Raw genomic sequence first — 23,073 nt, 5'->3', positions numbered from 1 at the left:
TGTAGTCAACTGTATCTACATCCTAAGGACACGAATATAGCTGATATAGGGACCTGCTACCAGGACCAGTGGGATAGTACCTGAAATACTGGACTGTCCTGCTCAGTCTGGGTCACCATAAGGGTCCCCACTACCATAGGCCTAGTGCAGGTGCCCAGTTTACCCTATGGATATAGTGGACCTGGCACCAAGGATATGTCTAGCATGTCAAAATGTGTTCCTATTAAAGGGGTTTTCCATCCCCAAATTGAACTTTCATACTGATTTCCAATCCACAGGACTGCTGACGGACAGACACTCAGCACAGGTGTGAATATCGCCTTAGTCTAATAGTCAAACATTCAGTTATCGAGTTCTGTATAGTGTAAGATCATTTATGTCTGTATCTTCTCTCTCCCAATAACCTATGTAGCGGGAGCATCAGGAGACCCCCACATACATTAGAAGGCCGCCTGGTCCTAATCAGTGGGTTCAGCTGACAATATTCCAACATATATGGAGGCCTTAAACTATATGTAACTTATAATAATATGTACATGCGGTATAACACTATACCTGGCCATTATAGGAGCAGTTTTAGCAGTTTTCCCCTCTGCAGGCTCTGTGTATAGTTTGCAGTTCTCCTTGAGCTGTTCTATAGAGATGAGCTGTCATACACTGCACACAGTATGTAGAGGAGAATCTGCTCCATAACCTTCACTCTATCTTGAGACTATAGACTCTATAGAGACGAGCTGTCATATACTGCACACAATATGTAGAGGAGAATATGCTCCATAATGGCCACTCTATCTTGAGACTATAGACTCTATAGAAACTAGCTATCATACACTGCACACAGTATGTAGAGGAGAATCTGCTCCATAACCTTCGCTCTATCTTAAGACTATAGACTCTATAGAAACTAGCTATCATACACTGCACACAGTATGTGGAGGAGAATCTGCTCCATAACCTTCGCTCTATCTTAAGACTATAGACTCTATAGAAACTAGCTATCATACACTGCACACAGTATGTAGAGGAGAATCTGCTCCATAACCTTCGCTCTATCTTAAGACTATAGACTCTATAGAAACTAGCTATCATACACTGCACACAGTATGTAGAGGAGAATCTGCTCCATAACCTTCGCTCTATCTTAAGACTATAGACTCTATAGAAACTAGCTATCATACACTGCACACAGTATGTAGAGGAGAATCTGCTCCATAACCTTCGCTCTATCTTGAGATGGAAAGATTAGAGAATTTTCAGAGTGAGAGTCACTTTAGTCAAGGGACGGGGAGCAGGACAACAGCCTGATAATAAGATGTATTACAATAATCATCTGTACTATTCACACAAGGTTTGCCACCCATTTAAGTCTGGAGTCTGACTGTTAAAGAGGTTGTCCAATTATAGACACTTATCCCCAATTCAAAGGACAGGGGATAAGTGTCCAATCGCCACGACCCCTATTGATCAGGAGGACGGGGGACAAAAAGTACCTCTAAACCCTCCTTGTGAATGGAGTGCTTATGCCCTTTGGGGACCTGCGCTACATTCACTTCTATGGGGCTGCCAGGACTGTAATCTCCAGCAACCCCTGCAGTCCCATAGAAGTGTATGGAGTGCCGGTCACACTAGTGCACAAGCCCTTTATTCACAAGGAGGATTTAGAGAGACTCGGAGGATGCAAACCCCCAGCGATCGGACACTTATCTCCTGTCCTGTTTGGAGTAACATTGCAAAAGTGAAATAACATTTCAGGAACGGATGAGTTGAAAATTCATCAAAAATTGTGTTAAAAACATGGACTCTAGAAAAAACGATTTTAAAAATTCTCCTTATGATAAATCCCCCCATTATGTATTAAGGAGTTGGAGAACATTAAAGCACAGCTGAACGTTATTCACGTAAAAATGTGAAAGCCCTGTAAGCCCCCTCCCACCTGAGGCGTCTTCAGCGCCCCTTGCCTGTAGCTTCTGTAGGCAGGCACTGCCAGGAATCTAGGCAGCAGCAGGTCCTCGTCCCTCCCCGCAGGCAGATCCCAGGTGAGCAGCTCAGGTGTTCAGCTAGCGGCAGAGAGGAATCAGAACAAGTCACAGTCACCTGAGAGGAGGCAGCAACAAACAGGGCACAGGGAACGTCACGCCAGGTAAGTGCCCCCCGTCCTTGTATCCATATCATAGGACCACGCCACCCCGCCATCCTGAGACTTATTACCCTCTTCCATCCTCCAAGGTCGGGATCACCTTTTCTTTAAGCCTTGTTTGTGAATTTTGATGTTAAAAATGGGGCTAAATCTTAAGTCTTGGCTGTCTTAAGGGCCCCCTGTAGGGGACGCCGCTGTTTATGGGTACATGAGATTCCTATAGGGGAGGTCTCTTTGCTCTGTATTGGGCTGTTTATGAATATATTGCACAAATCCTCCGTATATAGCATTGTTTACAGCCATCTGGTGAATTGCGGGGTCAGTCAGCAGAGAGAACCAAGTGTGGGGACCAAAGAGGAACATTAATAAAAGTATTAGCGCGAAATGCGTGGTTATAGTTAGAGAGGGAATGTGTACTATAAATGGGGTGAAATGCGTGGGGTTGGTTGTAGAGGGGAGTGTATAGGTATAAATGGACTGAAATGTGTGGGGTTGGTTATACAGGGGAGTGTATAGTATAAGTGGAGTGAAACGTGTAGGGTTAGTTATATAGAGAGTAGTGTATAGTATACGTGGAATGAAATGCATAGGATTGGTTGGACAGGTATAATATAAGTGAGTGGGCATGCTTACAGGAGAGGGGAGTATAAATTATACGTTGAGTGATATGCATTAGTGCGTTATAGTGAAGTGTATAGTGTAAATGGAGTGAAATGCGTGAGTACTTAAAGGAGATTGTATAGAATAAAAGGACCAAAATGCGTGAGCTGGTTGGTGAGGGAAGTGAGATTTAATGATCATTAATCACATAGGAAAATGGAATAAAACGCGTTGGGATTACAGCCTATAAAGATGAATAAACAGAAAACCTTTTTACTTCTACAATGTTTTTTCTTCAATATTTTACATTTTCAAAAATTTCACCCCAATTAACGTTGTAGCTTTGTCACATCTGCCACAGGTGAGAGACCACTGAGATGAAGGACATAAAAATAGAAGTCAAATAGAGATTTGGGAACTGAGTGAAACGCGTTAATCATGTGACACCAGTTGGGTCGTCTTATAAAATATTTGGGAGGGGATTGAGCCTTAAGCTGGATATATAAGAAGGATAGAAAGTTCCACAGAAGTATTTACACAAAAACTGGAAGATCAAGATACGCGTTAGTATATGACACATCCGCCTGATTTATAAATACACCGAGCGCCAGCCAAGATTCCAGAACACTGAGCCCTCTGTTACTCCTGTACAAGTCCCGTTTTGGGCTCCATCACTTGTGGCTCCTCCATTTTGCATATTGATGAGTAATTTGCCTTTTAGGAAAGTATCAGGGTCAGGTATTTTCATATTCTTTCACACAAAGTAGAGATATTTCCATGGCGTCCTTCTGCCCCCGTGTAATATTACACTCTGCAGCAGGCGGCATCATGTGGTGACCCGAGCAGCGCCGGGACGGTGGTCACATATTTACCAGGCTCCTCCATGGGTGACATAGTTAGAGTTTATACCGTCAATGATTTAGAGGCGCCTATCAATCATAAACTCTGTATGACCAAATTCACACGCTACGGTCAGGCCTAAAGCGGACATAGATATAGAGGATTGGGATGGCAGCAATGAAATCCTCATATTAACCCCATACCAGGGATATATAGCCTGGCACTATTGTCATACTATATAGTGTACCAGGGATACATAGCCTGGCACTAGTTCAGTGATACTATATAGTGTACCAGGGATATATAGCCTGGCACTATTGTGATACTATATAGTGTACCAGGGATATATAGCCTGGCACTATTGTGATACTATATAGTGTACCAGGGATATATAGCCTGGCACTAGTTCAGTGATACTATATAGTATACCAGGGATATATAGCCTGGCACTAGTTCAGTGATACTATATAGTGTACCAGGGATATATAGCCTGGCACTATTGTCATACTATATAGTGTACCAGGGATACATAGCCTGGCACTAGTTCAGTGATACTATATAGTGTACCAGGGATACATAGCCTGGCACTAGTTCAGTGATACTATATAGTGTACCAGGGATATATAGCCTGGCACTATTGTGATACTATATAGTGTACCAGGGATATATAGCCTGGCACTAGTTCAGTGATACTATATAGTGTACCAGGGATATATAGCCTGGCACTAGTTCAGTGATACTATATAGTGTACCAGGGATATATAGCCTGGCACTAGTTCAGTGATACCATATAGTGTACCAGGGATATATAGCCTGGCACTAGTTCAGTGATACTATATAGTGTACCAGGGATATATAGCCTGGCACTAGTTCAGTGATACTATATAGTGTACCAGGGATATATAGCCTGGCACTAGTTCAGTGATACCATATAGTGTACCAGGGATATATAGCCTGGCACTATTGTGATACTATATAGTGTACCAGGGATATATAGCCTGGCACTAGTTCAGTGATGCTATATAGTGTACCAGGGATATATAGCCTGGCACTACTTCAGTGATACTATATAATGTACCAGGGATATATAGCCTGGCACTACTTCAGTGATACTATATAGTGTACCAGGGATATATAGCCTGGCACTAGTTCAGTGATACTATATAGTGTACCAGGGATATATAGCCTGGCACTACTTCAGTGATACTATATAATGTACCAGGGATATATAGCCTGGCACTAGTTCAGTGATACTATATAGTGTACCAGGGATATATAGCCTGGCACTAGTTCAGTGATACTATATAGTGTACCAGGGATATATAGCCTGGCACTAGTTCAGTGATACTATATAGTGTACCAGGGATATATAGCCTGGCACTAGTTCAGTGATACTATATAGTGTACCAGGGATATATAGCCTGGCACTACTTCAGTGATACTATATAATGTATCAGGGATATATAGCCTGGCACTAGTTCAGTGATACTATATAGTATACCAGGGATATATAGCCTGGCACTAGTTCAGTGATACTATATAGTGTACCAGGGATACATAGCCTGGCACTAGTTCAGTGATACTATATAATGTACCAGGGATATATAGCCTGGCACTACTTCAGTGATACTATATAGTGTACCAGGGATACATAGCCTGGCACTAGTTCAGTGATACTATATAGTGTACCAGGGATATATAGCCTTGCACTAGTTCAGTTATACTATATAGTGTACCAGGGATATATAGCCTGGCACTATTGTGATACTATATAGTGTACCAAGGATATATAGCCTGGCACTAGTTCAGTGATACTATATAGTGTACCAGGGATATATTCAGTTATACTATATAGTGTGCCAGGTGTATATATAGCCTGGCACTATTGTGATACTATATAGTGTACCAGGGATATATAGCCTGGCACTATTGTGATACTATATAGTGTACCAAGGATATATAGCCTGGCACTAGTTCAGTGATACTATATAGTGTACCAGGGATATATAGCCTGGCACTATTGTGATACTATATAGTGTACCAAGGATATATAGCCTGGCACTAGTTCAGTGATACTATATAGTGTACCAGGGATATATTCAGTTATACTATATAGTGTGCCAGGTGTATATATAGCCTGGCACTATTGTGATACTATATAGTGTACCAGGGATATATAGCCTGGCACTACTTCAGTGATACTATATAGTGTACCAGGTGTATATATAGCCTGGCACTATTGTGATACTATATAGTGTACCAGGGATACATAGCCTGGCACTAGTTCAGTGATACTATATAGTGTGCCAGGGATATATAGCCTGGCACTAGTTCAGTGATACTATATAGTGTGCCAGGGATATATAGCCTGGCACTAGTTCAGTTATACTATATAGTGTACCAGGGATATATAGCCTGGCACTAGTTCAGTTATACTATATAGTGTGCCAGGGATATATAGCCTGACACTAGTTCAGTGATACTATATAGTGTACCAGGGATATATAGCCTGGCACTAGTTCAGTGATACTATATAGTGTACCAGGGATATATAACCTGGCACTAGTTCAGTGATACTATATAGTGTACCAGGTATATATAGCCTGGCACTAGTTCAGTGATACTATATAGTGTACCAGGGATACATAGCCTGGCACTAGTTCAGTGATACTATATAGTGTACCAGGGATATATAACCTGGCACTAGTTCAGTGATACTATATAGTGTACCAGGTATATATAGCCTAGCACTAGTTCAGTGATACTATATAGTGTACCAGGGATATATAGCCTGGCACTAGTTCAGTGATACTATATAGTGTACCAGGGATATATAGCCTGGCACTAGTTCAGTGATACTATATAGTGTACCAGGGATATATAGCCTGGCACTAGTTCAGTGATACTATATAGTGTACCAGGGATATATAGCCTGGCACTACTTCAGTGATACTATATAGTGTGCCAGGGATACATAGCCTGCCACTAGTTCAGTGATACTATATAGTGTACCAGGGATATATAGCCTGGCACTATTGTGATACTATATAGTGTACCAGGGATATATAGCCTGGCACTAGTTCAGTGATACTATATAGTGTACCAGGTATATATAGCCTGGCACTAGTTCAGTGATACTATATAGTGTGCCAGGGATATATAGCCTGACACTAGTTCAGTGATACTATATAGTGTACCAGGGATATATAACCTGGCACTAGTTCAGTGATACTATATAGTGTACCAGGGATACATAGCCTGGCACTAGTTCAGTGATACTATATAGTGTGCCAGGGATATATAACCTGGCATTAGTTCAGTGATACTATATAGTGTACCAGGGATATATAACCTGGCATTAGTTCAGTGATACTATACTGTATAGTGTGCCAGGGATACATAGCCTGGCACTAGTTCAGTGATACTATATAGTGTGCCAGGGATATATAACCTGGCATTAGTTCAGTGATACTATACTGTATAGTGTGCCAGGGATATATAGCCTGGCACTAGTTCAGTGATACTATATAGTGTACCAGGGATATATAGCCTGGCACTATTGTGATACTATATAGTGTATCAGGGATACATAGCCTGGCACTAGTTCAGTGCTGGTGACGTTTCCCATTGTCAGCCTTGGTAACAACTTTTGGCAAGATTTTGTGTTACCCTGGAGGTAACAAAACACTCCTTGCATATAATAGTGGTGACTGCAGCCAAACTAACAAAGGAATTAACCCTATCCGTTACATGTGGACAGATCCTATAGCAGAGCCGCTCAGTCACTGCAGTACCATATACAATCCATAGACAAGAGTGGCGCTGTTTTAGAAAAAGTTTTTTTTACTAATCTCATGCAACGGTAAAATTCAGGACTATATCCCCTCATTCACATCTGCTTTTGGTAATCCGTTCGGGAACCCCCAAACGCAATACCAAACGCAAGTGCTGTGCAGTGAAAATACATGGATCCCCATAGACTATAATGGGGTCCGTGTGCTTGCTGTGTGCTGCCCGCACGAATCATGTGAACAGGTAAGTGGATTGAGAACTACTTTCCTATCCGCATTTTCTGTGCGGAGATCTCACCACAAGCACACGGACCCCATTATAGTCTATGAGGATCCATGTGCTTTTACTACACAGCACTTGCAATTGCATTTGGTATTCCGTTCAGGGGTCCCCATGTGGACTCCCCGAACGGATTACCAAACACAGAAGTGAACGAGGGGATCGGAGGAGTGGTTTGATTTCATTGTCCATCCATATATTTCTCTAAAATCAACATTTTTTTTCATACTTTTAGATTCCAAAATGAGTTGCTTTTCATTCCTAAAAACCATGATGTTCTTCTTCAACGCCATCATCTTTGTAAGTATCCTACAACCGAGCAAACAAATGCCTGATCTGTGACGCAGAGAGAACAATTCTGCTGTCTGGAAACCATCAGTAAGAAGGTTGGCTGCTGCAAACTGATCTTATAGATTTCAGCTTTAGTTTCATTCTGTTTTTGGCTCCCTTCCAAAAGCCATATCCATAATCTATAAGCCTACACATCCAATCACATAGAATAAGGAGGGCTTGTTTTTTGCAGCACAAGTTGTATTTTTGTAATGGCACCCTTTAATTTTCCATTATATGTACAGTGAAAAATTATTCGTCTTACCACATGTGTTAAGGAGCCGTCGAATAACCAAATTTCTTCCAGGATCAATAACTTATATTTTTTTTAATTAAAAAAATTAAAAATTTTATCCCGTATGGTTCAGATATATTTGGATGCAGTTCTTTGTATTTTTTTATTGATATTTATTTTAGGGGTAAAGTTATTGAATTTTTTTATCTATTTTAAATTTTTTATTTAAATTTTTTTTTTTTTGCTTCACATTGCATTCCCTGCCTCCTGCTTGTGATAGGTTTCTCACTCTTCACAATGACAGCTCTTACAAGCAGGAGGCAGGGGGAGCAGTGTGAAGCTGTAGGGTCTAGATCAATCATCTAATTATATACGCAAGTGGGATGTTGTTGGGATGTTAGCAGTATATGTCCCAAAAAATTCTCAGATTGCTATAGTAGACAGTAAGCTCTGAAGCGCCACCTAATGGTGGCAGTGAGCAGTAAAGATTTTGTTATGTATAGGGGTTTTATCACCTATTCTTAAGTTTCCAATACAGAATGAAGACCACTACAAATAGGAAACCCAAAAATAGTCTATCACGTTCCACAATCAGTCCATTCCAAAAGTAAAACATCCATCCAAAAATACCTCAGCACAGACAGGTTATCCCATGGCAGGCACAAAAACATTTCAGATTCAGGAAGTCACCATAACCCCAGTACTAGGGCAAACAGTTTTCTATGGTTTTATATATCTTCTCCTCTCCCTGCAGCTAGGGGGCGCAGCAGTGCTGGGTATTGGAATCTGGGTGAAGGTGGATGGAGGGTCATTCCTGAAGATCCTGGGCTCGGCTGCACCACAGCTAATGCAAGTGGTAAATGTGGGTTATCTGTGCATGGCTGTGGGAGGCTTCCTAATACTTATGGGGTTCCTCGGCTGTTGTGGAGCTGTGAAAGAAAGCAGATGTATGCTAATGCTGGTAAGTGACAGAATATCCTCCATATATCCTCTCCGTATATCTCCTCCTATTACTTCATATATCCTCCCCTATATCTCCTCCTATTACTCCATATATCCTCCCCTATATCTCCTCCTATTACTCTGTATATCCTCCCCTATATCTCCTCCTATTACTCCATATATCATCTCCCTATATCTCCTTCTATTACTCCATATATCCTCCCCTATATCTCCTCCTATTACTCCGTATATCCTCCCCTATATCTCCTCCTATTACTCTGTATATCCTCCCCTATATCTCCTCCTATTACTCCATATATCCTCTCCTATATCTCCTCCTATTACTCCATATATCCTCCCCTATATCTCCTCCTATTACTCCATATATCCTCCCCTTTATCTCCTTCTATTACTCCAGATATCCTCCCCTATATCTCCTCCTATTACTGCATATATCCTCTCCATTATCTCCTCCCATTACTCCATATATCCTCCCCTATATCTCCTCCTATTACTCCATATATCTTCCCCTATATCTCCTTCTATTACTCCATATATCCTCCCCTATATCTCCACCTATTACTCCATATATCCTCTCCTATATCTCCTCCTATTACTCCATATATCCTCCCCTATATCTCCTCCTATTACTCTATATATCCTCTCTATATCTCCTCCTATTACTCCGTATATACTCCCCTATATCTCCTCCTATTACTCCATATATCCTCTCCATTATCTCCTCCCATTACTCCATATATCCTCCCCTATATCTCCTCCTATTACTCCATATATCTTCCCCTATATCTCCTTCTATTACTCCATATATCCTCCCCTATATCTTCTCCTATTACTCCATATATCCTCCACTATAGCTCCTCCTATTACTCCATGTATCCTCCCCTATATCTCCTCCTATTACTCCATATATCCTCTCCTATATCTCCTCCTATTACTCCGTATATCCTCCCCTATATCTCCTCCTATTACTCTATATATCCTCTCTATATCTCCCCTATTACTCCATATATCCTCTCCTATATCTCCTCCTATTACTCCGTATATACTCCTCTATATCTCCTCCTATTACTCCATATATCCTCTCCTATATCTCCTCCTATTACTCCATATATCCTCCCCTATATCTCCTCCTATTACTCCATATATCCTCTCCCTATATCTCCTCCTATTACTCCATATATCCTCTCCTATATCTCCTCCAATTACTCCGTATATACTCCCCTATATCTCCTCCTATTACTCCATATATCCTCTCCTATATCTCCTCCTATTACTCCATATACCATCTCCCTATATCTCCTCCTATTACCTTATATATCCATATTTTTATCTTTCAGTTTTTCATCATTATCCTCATTATCTTCATAGCAGAGATTGCGGGCGCTGTAGTAGTTCTCGCCTTCTCCTCTTTGGTAAGATTTTACTTTACATTTCTCTACTATATAGAAGACTCCAATAATAATCATAGAATTAAAGGAACCTGCACGTCTATTATAGTATGGGGGGGTTAATAATCCGCTATTATACGTCTCTTATCTTATGTGGGAGCAAAGGATTGGAATAAGCATGGTAGAGCGGGCAGACACATAAGACCACCCAATCTTATGGAAATGTGTTTGACCAACTTTTATCTGATGTATATGACCAGTTTAACCGGTTAAGGACCAGGCCCAAAAGTATGTTAAAGACCAGGCCTTTTTTTTCAAAACTGACATGTGTCACTTTAAATGGCAATAACTTTGAGACGGTTTAACTTACACAAATGATTTTGAGATTGTTTTTTTCGTAACACATTATACTTCATGTTAGTGGTAAATATTAATCAATATTTTTGTATTTATTTATAAAAAAAAACTAGGAAATTTGATGGAAATTTGGAAAAAATTGCAATTTTCAAAATGTGAAATTCTCTGCTTTTCAGGCAGATAGTCATACCACCCAAATACATGAATAAATATTATCTCCCATATCTCTGCTTTATATTGGCATCATCTTTTGATTGTCTTTTAATTTATTTTGGACGTTACAAGGCTTACAAGTGTAACAGCGATTTTCTAGATTTGCAAGAAAATTCTCCAAACCAATTTTTTAGGGACCGCTTCAGTTCTGTAAGGAATTATAAAGGCCTATATAATAGAAACCCCTATAAATCACCCCATTTTCAAAACTATACCCCTCAAATTATTCAAAACAGCATTTGGGATGTTTGTTAACCCTTTAAGTTTTTCATAAGAATAAACATAATATGGAAGTGAAATTTAGACATTTCATTTTTTTTCATTAATACATTCATTTAGACCTAAAATTAACACATTCACAAAGGGTTAAAGGAGAAAATGCATCTCACATTTTGTTATGCAATTTCTCCCGTGCACAGAAATACCCCACATGTGGGCGTAAACTGATTTTTGGGTACACAGCAGTGCATGGAAGGGAAGGAGCGACACTGGGTGTGTGAACAGCAGATTTTGCTGGAATAATTTTCAGGCACCATGCCTCATTTGCAGAGCCCCTAGAGTACCAAAACAATGGAAACCCTCCAAAAGTGACCCCATTTTAGAATCTACACCCCTCACAGAATTCATCAAGGGGTATAGTCAGCATTTTGACCCTACAGTTGTTCCACAGATTTTACTAACATTGGGATGTGTAAATGAAAAATTACTAAAATGTCACTTTATCCCCAAAGTTTTAATTTTCACAAGGGGATAAAGGAGTAAAAGCCCCCCACAGTTTGTTAAACAATTTCTCCTGAACACGGCAATACCCCATATGTGGCTATAATCTGCTGTATGGGTACATTGCGGGGTTCAGAATGGAAGGAGCGCTATTTTGCTTTTGGATGGCAGATTTTGCTGGAATTATTTTTAGGTGCCATGTCGCATTAGCAGAGCCCCTAGAGTACCAATACAGTGGAAACCCCCTAAAAGTGACCCCATTTTGGAAACTACACCCCCCACAGAACATATGAAAGGGTATAGTGAGCATTTTGACCCTACAGCTGTTTCACAGATTTTATTAACATTGGGGCATGAAAATGAAAAATTACTTTTTTTCCAATAAACTGTCAATTTAGCCCCAAATTTTTCATTTTCACAAGAGGATAAAGGGGAAAAAGCTCCATAAAGTTCGTTAAACAATTTCTCCTGAACACGGAAATGCCCCATATGTGGTAATAATCTGCTGTATGGGAACATGGCGGGGCTCAGAATGGAAAGAGCGCTATTTGGCTTTTGAAGGACAGATTTTGCTGGAATATTTTTCAAGTCCCATGTCGCATTTGCAGAGCCCCTAAAATATCAATATAGTGGAAACCCCCTAAAAGTGACCCCATTTTGGAAACTACACCCCTCATAGAATTTATCTAGGGGTTTGGTGAGCATTTTGGCCTCACAGCTGTTTCACAGATTTTATTAACATTGGGACGTAAAAATGAAAAATTTCTTTTTTTTCACAATGAATCGTCCATTTAGCGCCATATTTTTAATTTTGCAAGTAGTTAAAGAATTAAAAGCCCCCCACAGTTTGTTACAAATTTTCTCCTGAACACGGCAATACCCCATATGTGGCCATAATCTGCTGTATGGGTACATGGTGAGGCTCAGAATGGAAAGAGAGGTATTTGGATTTTGGAGGGCAGATGTGGCTGGAATAGTTTTGAGGTGCCATGTCACATTTGATGAGCCCCTAAAGTACCAATACAATGGAAACCCCTCAAAAGTGACCCCATTTTATAAACTACACCTGTCATGGAATGAATCAAGGGGTATTATCATTTTGTGCCTAAAATGCTTCCAAAAAATGAATGTCCAAAATGAAAATTGAAATTTTGAAAGAAATATGCCATTTCGGTGCCCAATACATTGCACCCACTTTGTGTTGTCAGAGACCTGCACTCCTAAAACTATTAAGGGGCCATCCCGAGGGGCAAAAAAATATATATGTGGGTGTAAACTGCTGCTTGGGTACACAGCAGGGCTCAGAAGGGAAGGAGCACTGCGCTTTTTAGATTTTGGGGTACAGATTTAGAGGGACTTTCTGGGGGCCATGTTCCTTTTGGAGAGACCTGGAGGTAACTGTAAACCCCATTTTGTAGGGGCAAGTTTAGGGTCTCTGCAAAAGTGTCATGGCATCCAAAAACCAAACCATCTGTGCTCCAAAAACCCAATAACCCTTCTGTGTCCGTCTGTGCCCTAATATCAGTTTATACCCACATATGACATTACGTCCGTTATCCCGGGTACACCAGTGTCATACATGTGTCATAAACTGTAGTTTGGGCACACAGCAGGGCGCAGAAGGGAAGCAGCGCTATTTTGGTTTCTGGAGCACAGTTTGGTTTTTGGACGTCACTTTTGCAAAGCCCCTGAATTGTCAATAAAGTGGAATCCGCAGACATGTCACCCTATTTTGGACACTACCCCACTGATGGGATTTATCAAGTGGTGTAGCGAGAATTTTTAACCCTTGAGTGTTGCATTTATTTAGTTTCCAGAAATGAAATCGCAACTGATAATGAGAAGTTAAAAATGAAAAATTTCCAGAGATTCGCCATTTCAGCACCCGATATGTTGTGCCCAACTTATGTCAGCAGAGACACTCCAAAAACTGGTAAGCGGGTGGTATCCCGGGCACAACAGCTTTCAGAGCGTTCATCTCTGATACAAGTCGGACACAACATATTACGCACTGAAATGACGGGTTCCTGGAAAAATGGTCATTTTCACCTCTCACAATCCGCTTCGTATTCATTTATGGATAATAAGTTATAGCAAAACTTGGGGGTTAAAAATGCTGTCTGTACCCCTGGATAAATCCTTCAGGGGTGTAGTTTCCAAAATAAGGTCACATATCAGGGGATTCCATTTTACTGGCGTTTCAGCTGTGCAAAAGTGTCATGGCATCCAAAAACCAAACCGTCTGCGCTCCAAAAACCCAATAACCCTTCTTCCCTTCTGTGTCTGGCTGTGCCCTAATATCAGTTTATTCCCACATATGACATTACGTCCGTTATCCCGGGTACACCAGTGTCATACATGTGTTATACATGTGGCATAAACTGCAGTTTGGGCGCACAGCAGGGCGCAGAAGGGAAGGAGCGCGATGAGGCTTTTGGAGTACAGATTCAGATGTTTGGTATCTGGACGCCATGCCATGTTTGTAGAGCCTGTAAGGTACCAGAAAAGTGGATTCCCCAAAGGAGTGACCCCATTTTGAAAACTGCACCCCTCAAAGAATTTCTCAGGGGGTGTAGTGAGTATTAGTATCCGGACGTGACTGCACGGCGGATGGCGAAGAGGGAATATATAAGCGGTGCGGAAAACATTGCAGACACCAAATTCCCTACTATGTCCCAGTAGCTCCTATGATTGGGGGAGTCACTCTGGGGGTCACTTTGGGGGTCACTTCTGGTGTTTTTTCGCTCATAAGCTGTAAATCTGAGGTGTCCCCTGATATTCGCTCGCACAGCTTATATATTCCCTATCTGCCGCACCCAGTTGTATTCTAATAATTTGGCGATTTTGGGGTTTTTTGTCTTCACATTGGTAGATGCTATATTTTCTTTATTCTTTTGGTGACGTGGCCATATAAGGGCTTGTTGTTTGCGGGATGTGATGTATTTTGTAATGACACCATTTTTTGGTGCCTACAACATACTGAATACATTTTATTAACTCTTTCTTGCTGGATTTAAAAAAAAAAATCAATCCTGGCATTGAGTTGTACCCTTTAAATTTTGCGCCATGCAGCGTACAGTATAAGTAACATGTAGCCTTTATTCTGTGGGTCAGTACGGTTACGGCGATACCTCATTTATAGTATTTTTTTATGCGATACTAATTCTGTAGAATAAAAACACATTTGGGGACATAAATCAGTGATTTTTGCATCGCCATCTTCTGAGAGGCGTAACATTTTTATTTTTCGGTTGACAGTGTTGGTTGAGGGCTTATTTTTTGCGGGACAACCTGCGCTTTTTATTGGTACTGTTGTGGGGTGCATATGATTTTTTGATCACTTTTTATAGCATATTTTGTAAGGTGATATGGTGAAAAATCATTACTTCCGGCGGGTTTTTTCCGTTTTTTTTTTTCAGATGTACACCGTATACATTAAATATTATTTCAGTTTTATTATACAGGTTGTTACGGACACGGCGATACCAAATATGCATTGTTTTTATTAATTTTTAGTACTTTTTTTATATAATTCATTTTGTATAGAGAAAAAGGGATTTTTGGGCTTTATAACTTTATTACTTTTTTCATACACTTTATTTTTTTTAACTTTTTTTTTTTTTAACTTTTTCATGTGTCCATTTAGGACACTTGAATGAGTTGATGCTTTGATGAAAGCACCAACTGATTCTGTATAGTAGCTTGCAAGACACGAGCAGGACATGAGCCTGCTCGTGTCCTGCAAGCTGCAGAGGAAGTGAGACACATCGCTCACTTCCTCCATCGGTCGGCAGGATCAACCAGGTATGTGGGGGCTCCGGTAGTCTGGGGTCACTGGCCAGACCCCAGACTACCTTCTACTGATATCGGCACCCCCTGATCTCGCCGCGGGGGGTGCCGATCACCTTCAATCTGCGGCGGATCCCTTTCGATCGCGCCGTGATGTTTCACGGCAGGATCGAAAGGGTTAAAACGTTCAGTCGGAACTGAGTCCGACTGAACGTTGTTGAGGGGGTGGTTAGGTGTCAGTAACACCTAACCCCTGCCCTCCCCCCGCCCCACCCCCTGCCTAGTGAGTCTCTGAAGACCGGCCGTAAATTTACTATCGGCTGGTCTTAGAGACCAGGACTGCTGGCCGTAAATTTACGGCCAGCGGTCCTTAACCGGTTAAGATATCTGCCCAATCATGTGAGGATCAGTGAGTCAATCATGTGATCAGTCTTGGCCAATCCATAACAGAGCATGTTCAATTTGGTCTTCCTTGTTGCACTTATGGGTCACTGCATGCTTTCTAATCCACCCACTAACTGAGACTTCTTAAAGACAACTTAAAGGGTCAAAATATTGTAAAATCCCTTGAAGTAGCCATTTTGAAATATTTAAAGAACACCACTTTAAGGGATGTTCAAGGGTGAAAACTAATTCTGAAAGATCCAGTATAACTTGTACAGTTGTCTTTCTCAGTCTAAGATCTTCATTGAGTACCTGGGTAATGTAGCGGTGAAATATCTCCAGGAAGATTATGGCAGTGGCGATGAGCTGACCACGGTGTGGAATACAACCATGAAAGAGGTAAGAAGGGCGATGGATGTAGCCATTGTGTTACCATGTATCCTATCTACATTATAAATGTGAACATTTGGATGTTTGTTACTCGATCACACAAAATGGATTTGGATGAAATTTGGCACATAGATAAATTGTAACCTCGATTAACACATAGGCTACTTATTATCCCGGTAAATGACATGGCTTCACGACTGTTATGAATTTATGTTCACATACTATATTACACTGCTCTTATCTCAGGTTCTGATAAAACCAGGTCTGTTATCTCTCTATGTAAACACTCAGCTAACCCTCAGTCCATTATGTACATGCATTTGCATATTATCTGATCTGCTCCAGGTAGTGCTGACACACTGGATGGGAAAACACCTTTAATCCAAATTGGCAGTTTGCTAATTTTAAACATGCCGGGGAAAAGAAAATGTAATTTGTCGCAAAATTCTAAAACAATGAGAGCTATGAAGGAAGCCAGAAGTCACAGAGTTCTCCTCAAGTGGAGCTCAGGGGGATCATTGACACCAACAATACGCTCATTATATGGCATCTCAGCGAACTGCTGAGATGCCAGAACAATCACAGGCAGGGTGCAAGGAACAAGTTCAGTGGCAGGCCAGCTTTACAGCTACCGAAATGCTGGCGCACGCGGATCATAAACACCAACAACATGCTCATTATATGGTTTCCCAGCGAACTGCTGAGATCCCAGAACAATCACAGGCACAGCGTGAGGTACGAGTTCAGCGGCAGGCCAGCTTGAGAGCTGCCGAAACCCCGCAGCAGGCAGATCATCAACCCCAACAACATGCTCATTATATGACATCCCGGCGAGCTGCTCAGATGCCGGAACAATCACAGGCACGGCATGAGGAACAAGTTCAGCAGCAGGACAGCATAAGAGCTGCCGAAATGCAGGAGCAAGCGGAACATTGATGGCAGCAATTTGCTGAATATAGGCAGACCATTGACGCCAATAACTCGCAGATGAAGTCACAGGCAGAGGCTAGTAGATGGATATGAATTAAATGGTAAATTTTATGTGCCAAAAAGTATACACGAAAACAAAGCGTGAAACACAAACACAAAACCTCACATCACAACATCGAAAACAAGAAAGCTGGGGGTGGAGTTCCATATTTCAATCACCTCTGCTTTCTTGTCCAGAATTTTTCTCAGGACCCTCGGGATGAGAGAGATTGGAAGAAATACATAAACCAGAATGTTGGACCAGCTTATCGATAGACCATCTATCAGGACAGGGTTTCCCTTTGAAGACAGAGAACAAAACCTGTTGATTTTTACGTTGTCCCACGACACCAGTACATCTCTTTATGGTTGACCCATCTTCTGAGTAATTTCCTCGAAGACTTCTGGATTTAGGCCCCATTCTCCTGAGTGTAAGGCTTCTCTACTCAACCAAGCTCCCTTTTGTGTTCCCCTCGGACAAAAGACTGGTGTTAAATCTTGAAGGTTGACTTCTGCCCACTTCATTATGTGTCTGCATTCTTCAGTTGTTGACTCCTGGTGCCCCCACGTTTGTTTATGTAATAAACCAGTTCAAGGTTGTCTGTTTGTACCAAGACCCTGTGGTTCAACAGGTATGGTTGGAAGTGACACAGTGCCATCTTGATTGTTCTCAGTTCCTTCATGTTGGAGGAGAGAGACCTCTCGCTGGATGATCATGGATGTTCTGTACAATCCCAAGAAGGAGCATCCATAGTGACAGTCATCTGAAGATGTCCAAGGGACTGCATCTATGATTTCACCATCGTGGAGTGTGAGTTGACCAGGAACCCCCAAAACTTGAGTTCCTGTACTAGAAAGAGTTGGTATTTTTTCTTGTTCACAAGAAATCCATGCTCTTCTAGAGTCTTCAGAGTCATCCGAAGATGAGTAAGACACAATTCCCTTGATGGCGCTATAATGAGCCAGTCGTCCAGGTATGGTATGACTGTGATTCCCTGAAGACGTAGAGCTGCTGTTATGACTATGACGACCTTCGTAAATACTCAAGAGGTTGAGGTGAATTGCAAACATCTGAACTGGTAATGTAATGTTCCTGTCTGGATGGAAATTCGAAGAAATCTACGATGAGCTTGCAGAATGGGAACAAGCGGGTATGCATCTGAGAGGTTGGTGGAGTCTATAAAGCTTTCTTGAGGGAGCACTGACCAAATGGTTTCCATTCTGAATTATTTCTTTAGCATGATCCTGTTGAGGTATGTCAGATCTATGACAAGACGCCATTTGTTGCCTGGTACAGTCCTTTCCCTTGTTGACTCCAGACACCAGTTGAAGGAGGACTGAGTTGGCCTGACTGGTAAGAAATCTGGAAACAGAAGGCGCTCTATAGAAAAGCTTCTTCGTATTGTGGAAGATTCCCATTTGTCTAAAGAAGTTTGTGGTGATCTCCTACTGGTAGCGACGGAGAACTTGTGCCATGATTCAGGTTTTGTGGTGATCTGCTTCTTCTTGACGTTGGAAGGAACGCCTTGGAGTGGTCGATATCCTCCGTGTATAGTTTGGTAGCTCATATTCTTTTTAAACCTGGGAGATATTTTTTAAACTAAAAAATTTATTCTATGCGATCCATATTCTTGTTGAAGGGAAGGAACGGCCTTTCCCCTCCAAAAGGAACTTGAGTTCTTGCAGATAGGGGGCAGTATTACAGTAGTTCTGTTTAGTACTGACTGTTGTCTGGTTTCATGTAATAGGTTACAGAACTAATACTGATCTTGTGACAAACAATCCTTGTGACGTGATCTTCTTTAGGATGTGTACATGTAACGTTTGTCAAACAAAGCGTGTGCTTTCTCCCTATGGCAACAACTCAGTGTACGTGTCCTAATCCTCGTGCATGTAAGACCGTGAAAACTGATTTCTGTCTTTGTCTCTTTCCTTAGCTGAAGTGCTGCGGATTTCATGGTTATGAGGATTTTAATAACTCCAGCTACTACAGACACCACCAGGAATACCCTCCGGTGTGCTGCTCCTACATCAGCCCCTGCCAGCGTTACAATATCAGCTCGGAGGTGAAGGTACGAGGGTCCAATACGTTCCGCCAATAATCCGACAATGTTATCCAGAGGGAAGTAAAATATACAATTGCCCCATGAGAAAATATGTTTCCCTATATCTATACCTTGTTACTCTATGTATATGTAGTGCACCGGTAGTTCACTATGTATATCTGGCAATTCTGGTGATCCAGGGCTTTACAGTCTATACCTGGTTTAGTAGATTTTAAATCAAGAAAACAGCGACTGAATTATGAGTACAAGTGCATGACCCTATTCAAGACTCTGGATAGTGGAATGAATCTATCACATAGGTTCATGTCATTCTATACAAATCACTGAACTAAGACAACCATAAAGATAAAGAACCTGGGAACTGGGAATTGGTTATTTGTTTTTATATGTATATAGTAATAAGCCTCTTCCCCCTCCCTCCTGTAATCCTATCCCCGTGTGCAGTTATACATAAATATGCAGCCTGCAGAAAGTGTCCTTAGATATATCTGAAGAAGAAGCCAGAGGAAGCTTCGAAACGTCATATTCTGTCATCATTATGAGTTAGCCATTAAAAAAGGTATCACCTACTGAAGACTCGCAAGTTTTTGTTTTGTTTTTTTATATAGGAACTCTTTGGCAATTGTGGCGATCCAGTGCCAAATAAACCTGGTCGCCAAGTGGTTTACTTTTGATCCATTGGTTTAGTAGATCTACTTGATGAACTAGGGGTTAAAAATCTATAATTGGTTGTCCAGTCTACTGTATTCTTAGTGGTCTAGTGGTTTAGTAGCTATACTTGGTAATCCAATGGTTTAGAGTGTATAGTTGGTGATCCAGTGGTGTGGAGTCTATACTTAGTGATCATTGCTACAAATAGAGTTACAAAATCTCTGGATCACCAGACCCACTAGATCAACAAATATGGATATCTATTGAGTCAGTAGTTGGTGATCTAGTGGTTTAGACCTATATTTGGTTATCCAGTGGTTTAGAGGTTGAGCCTATACTTGGTGATCCAGTGGTTTAGTAGCTATATTTGGTAATCCAGCGGTTTAGAGCCTATATTTGGTGATCCAGTGGTGTAGAGTCTATACATAGTGTTCATTGCTACAAATATAGTTACTAAATCTCTGGATCACCAGACCCACTAGATCAACAAATATGGATATATATTGGAGTCAATACTTGGTAATCTAGTGGTTTAGAAGCTACACTTGGCGATCCCGTGACTCCGAGGCTGTACTTTAGTAGCTGTCTTTGGTGATCCAAAAAATCAGTAGCCATAACTAGTGATCTCTGGGTATCGTACCTATACTTGATGATCCAGTAATTTAGAGTCTATACTTGGTGATCCAGTAGGTTAAAGTCTACACTTGGTGAACCAGTACTATAGTTGCTGTACTTGGTGATCGATGGATTGTTAACTAGAACTAGTGATCCAGTGGCTTACTAACCATACTTGGTGATCATGTGGTTAGGTTCTATACCTGACCGATCACTGGTTTAGAGTTTATTCCTGGAGATCCAGTGGTTTAGAATCTATACCTGGTGATCTGTTATTTTACAGTGATTTAGTATAGTAGTATATCTGATGATCCTGATCATAACACTGTGATCCAGTGGTCATGTCTAGTAAGCCAGTCATTGTGCAGTTGTTCATTACTGCCAAGATCTTCACCGCTCTCTGCACTCCAAACAGATCGGTGAAGATCTCGCAGTGATCTTAGAGGGATTCAGGGGAATAATTGTGGCTTCCTATGATCCCTGATACCCTGTGCAGGGTCCAGATAGTTGGATCTCATGAATACCTGACTTAAAGCTATAGTGTATGTGCAGTTATACCATTGATAAGAGTTACGTCAGGGCACTCTCGGCTTAGGTTGGGGTTATACTTTACCCTTTATGTTACATATAATCCCTTCTTCCGTTTTCCAGGGTTGCTTTAAAGCTTTTGAACACTTTCTCTCACAAAATGGAAAAATTGTAGGAGGTGTTGCCTTAGGAATCTGTGGCCTGGAGGTAAGTCCCTGACCCCCTTTTCTATATGTACCAATAAGCTATTGTGTAGGTTTACCCTAAGAGGGATTTTACCATTACAGACATGTATATCCTATCCACAGGAAAGGGCATAAGTCTCAGATTGTGGGGAGTCTGACCAATGGGACCCCAACGATCAGGTGAATGGGTACCCGAAAGTCGCCTTGCATCTTCCTTGTAAATGAGGCACAAGTAACCCTTGAGTGACCGACGCTCCATACACTTCTTTGGGGCTTCGGGGACCACAATCGCCAGCAGCTGACCAAGTGCAGACCCCCATTCTCCTGATCACTGGGGGTCCCATTGGTCAGACCCCTGTAAACTGACACTTACATCTTATCCTTTGGATAGGAAACGGGTCCCTTTAAAAGCCCCATCCACACCTGACTACACAGCATTCGCTTGTCGTCTGTAACCATGGAGATAAATAGGCCTGTATAGGAGCTGCATACACAAAATAGGAGATGACTTCATTTTATATACACAATGAATAAGGAATGGGTGTGTATACTTTCAGCTTCTAACCATCCCTGTCTGTCTCTCCCTTCCAGCTGGCGGCCATGATTGTCTCCCTCGTGCTATTTTGCCAGATTGGTAATAAATAGCTGCGTGCGGTGAAATATCCAGGATGTCATGGCGGTGATAAGATGACTACATGAATGATCTGTAATACTTGGAATCCTACGGTTACTACTCTTCCATCACACTCCTGTGGACTTGGCATGAACGGAACGTACCACAAATCGGCAGCGTCGCCCCGGGCTCGCTTCTCTGGCTTGGTAGACATGATGTTTAGCTATTCTATACATACAACTATTTTCTTATTATAGTGAGATGTAGCACATTCTTCATCATCCTCATCATCCTCATCATGATTATTGTAGAATAGCAGTAATATATATATATATACATATTGTACATAGAGGAATGATAATACTAATGTGTAAATTCCTAATAATAAAAATACCTTAAATTGTTTACATCGAGTTATTATTAAAAGGATAAGCTGAATTTCAGCGACTAAGGCTTTGCTAGGCCACCAAGATGCTACTTGTCTAAACACTGGACCACCAGGACTAAGACAGGTCTTTAGACCACCACACATAATACTCCATAGTATGAATCTGTGACAGTATAAGCCGTCAGCTACTAAGGATTTTCTCCTCACTCCTTTTGTCCTCACTAGGCCACCAACTAAACACTGGACCACCAGGGATAATAGTATGAATCCATAGTATGAATCTGTAGTGAGAAAAACCCTCAGCTACTAAGGATTTTCTGCTCTTTCCTTTTTCCTTCCTAGATTGTATTCATCTAAACACTGGACCACCAGGGATAATATATATATATATATATATATATATATATATATATATATATATATACATATATACAGTATATATATATATTACGAATCTGTAGTGATAAATACCTTTCCCTATTAAGGAGAGTCATCTAAATATGCCACCAGAATACTATTGATCTAAACACTGGAACACCAGGGATAATATTAGTCCTTAGACCACAAGGCATGATACTAAGAATCGAGTATATACTCGAGTATAAGCCGAATTTTTCAGCATAGTTTTTGTGCTGAAAAGC

The 23,073-nt window shown here is 41.1% G+C and overlaps 1 protein-coding gene across 1 annotated transcript; it reads left to right on the top strand.

Moving 5' to 3' along the window:
* The first annotated feature begins 2,062 nt into the window (after positions 1–2,062).
* Positions 2,063–22,338, top strand: TSPAN16 (tetraspanin 16). Its single transcript, XM_075276066.1, has 8 exons — positions 2,063–2,140; positions 7,884–7,948; positions 8,968–9,174; positions 10,514–10,588; positions 16,319–16,426; positions 19,324–19,458; positions 21,370–21,453; positions 22,023–22,338. The coding sequence occupies exons 2-8, from the start codon at positions 7,892–7,894 to the stop codon at positions 22,074–22,076; spliced, it is 720 nt and encodes a 239-aa protein (XP_075132167.1). The 5' UTR covers positions 2,063–2,140; positions 7,884–7,891; the 3' UTR covers positions 22,077–22,338.
* The last annotated feature ends 735 nt before the right edge of the window (positions 22,339–23,073 follow it).

Source organism: Leptodactylus fuscus, chromosome 5 (assembly GCF_031893055.1).
Source record: "Leptodactylus fuscus isolate aLepFus1 chromosome 5, aLepFus1.hap2, whole genome shotgun sequence".
NCBI lineage: Eukaryota > Metazoa > Chordata > Amphibia > Anura > Leptodactylidae > Leptodactylus > Leptodactylus fuscus.
This window is presented reverse-complemented; position numbering and strand designations above follow the sequence as displayed.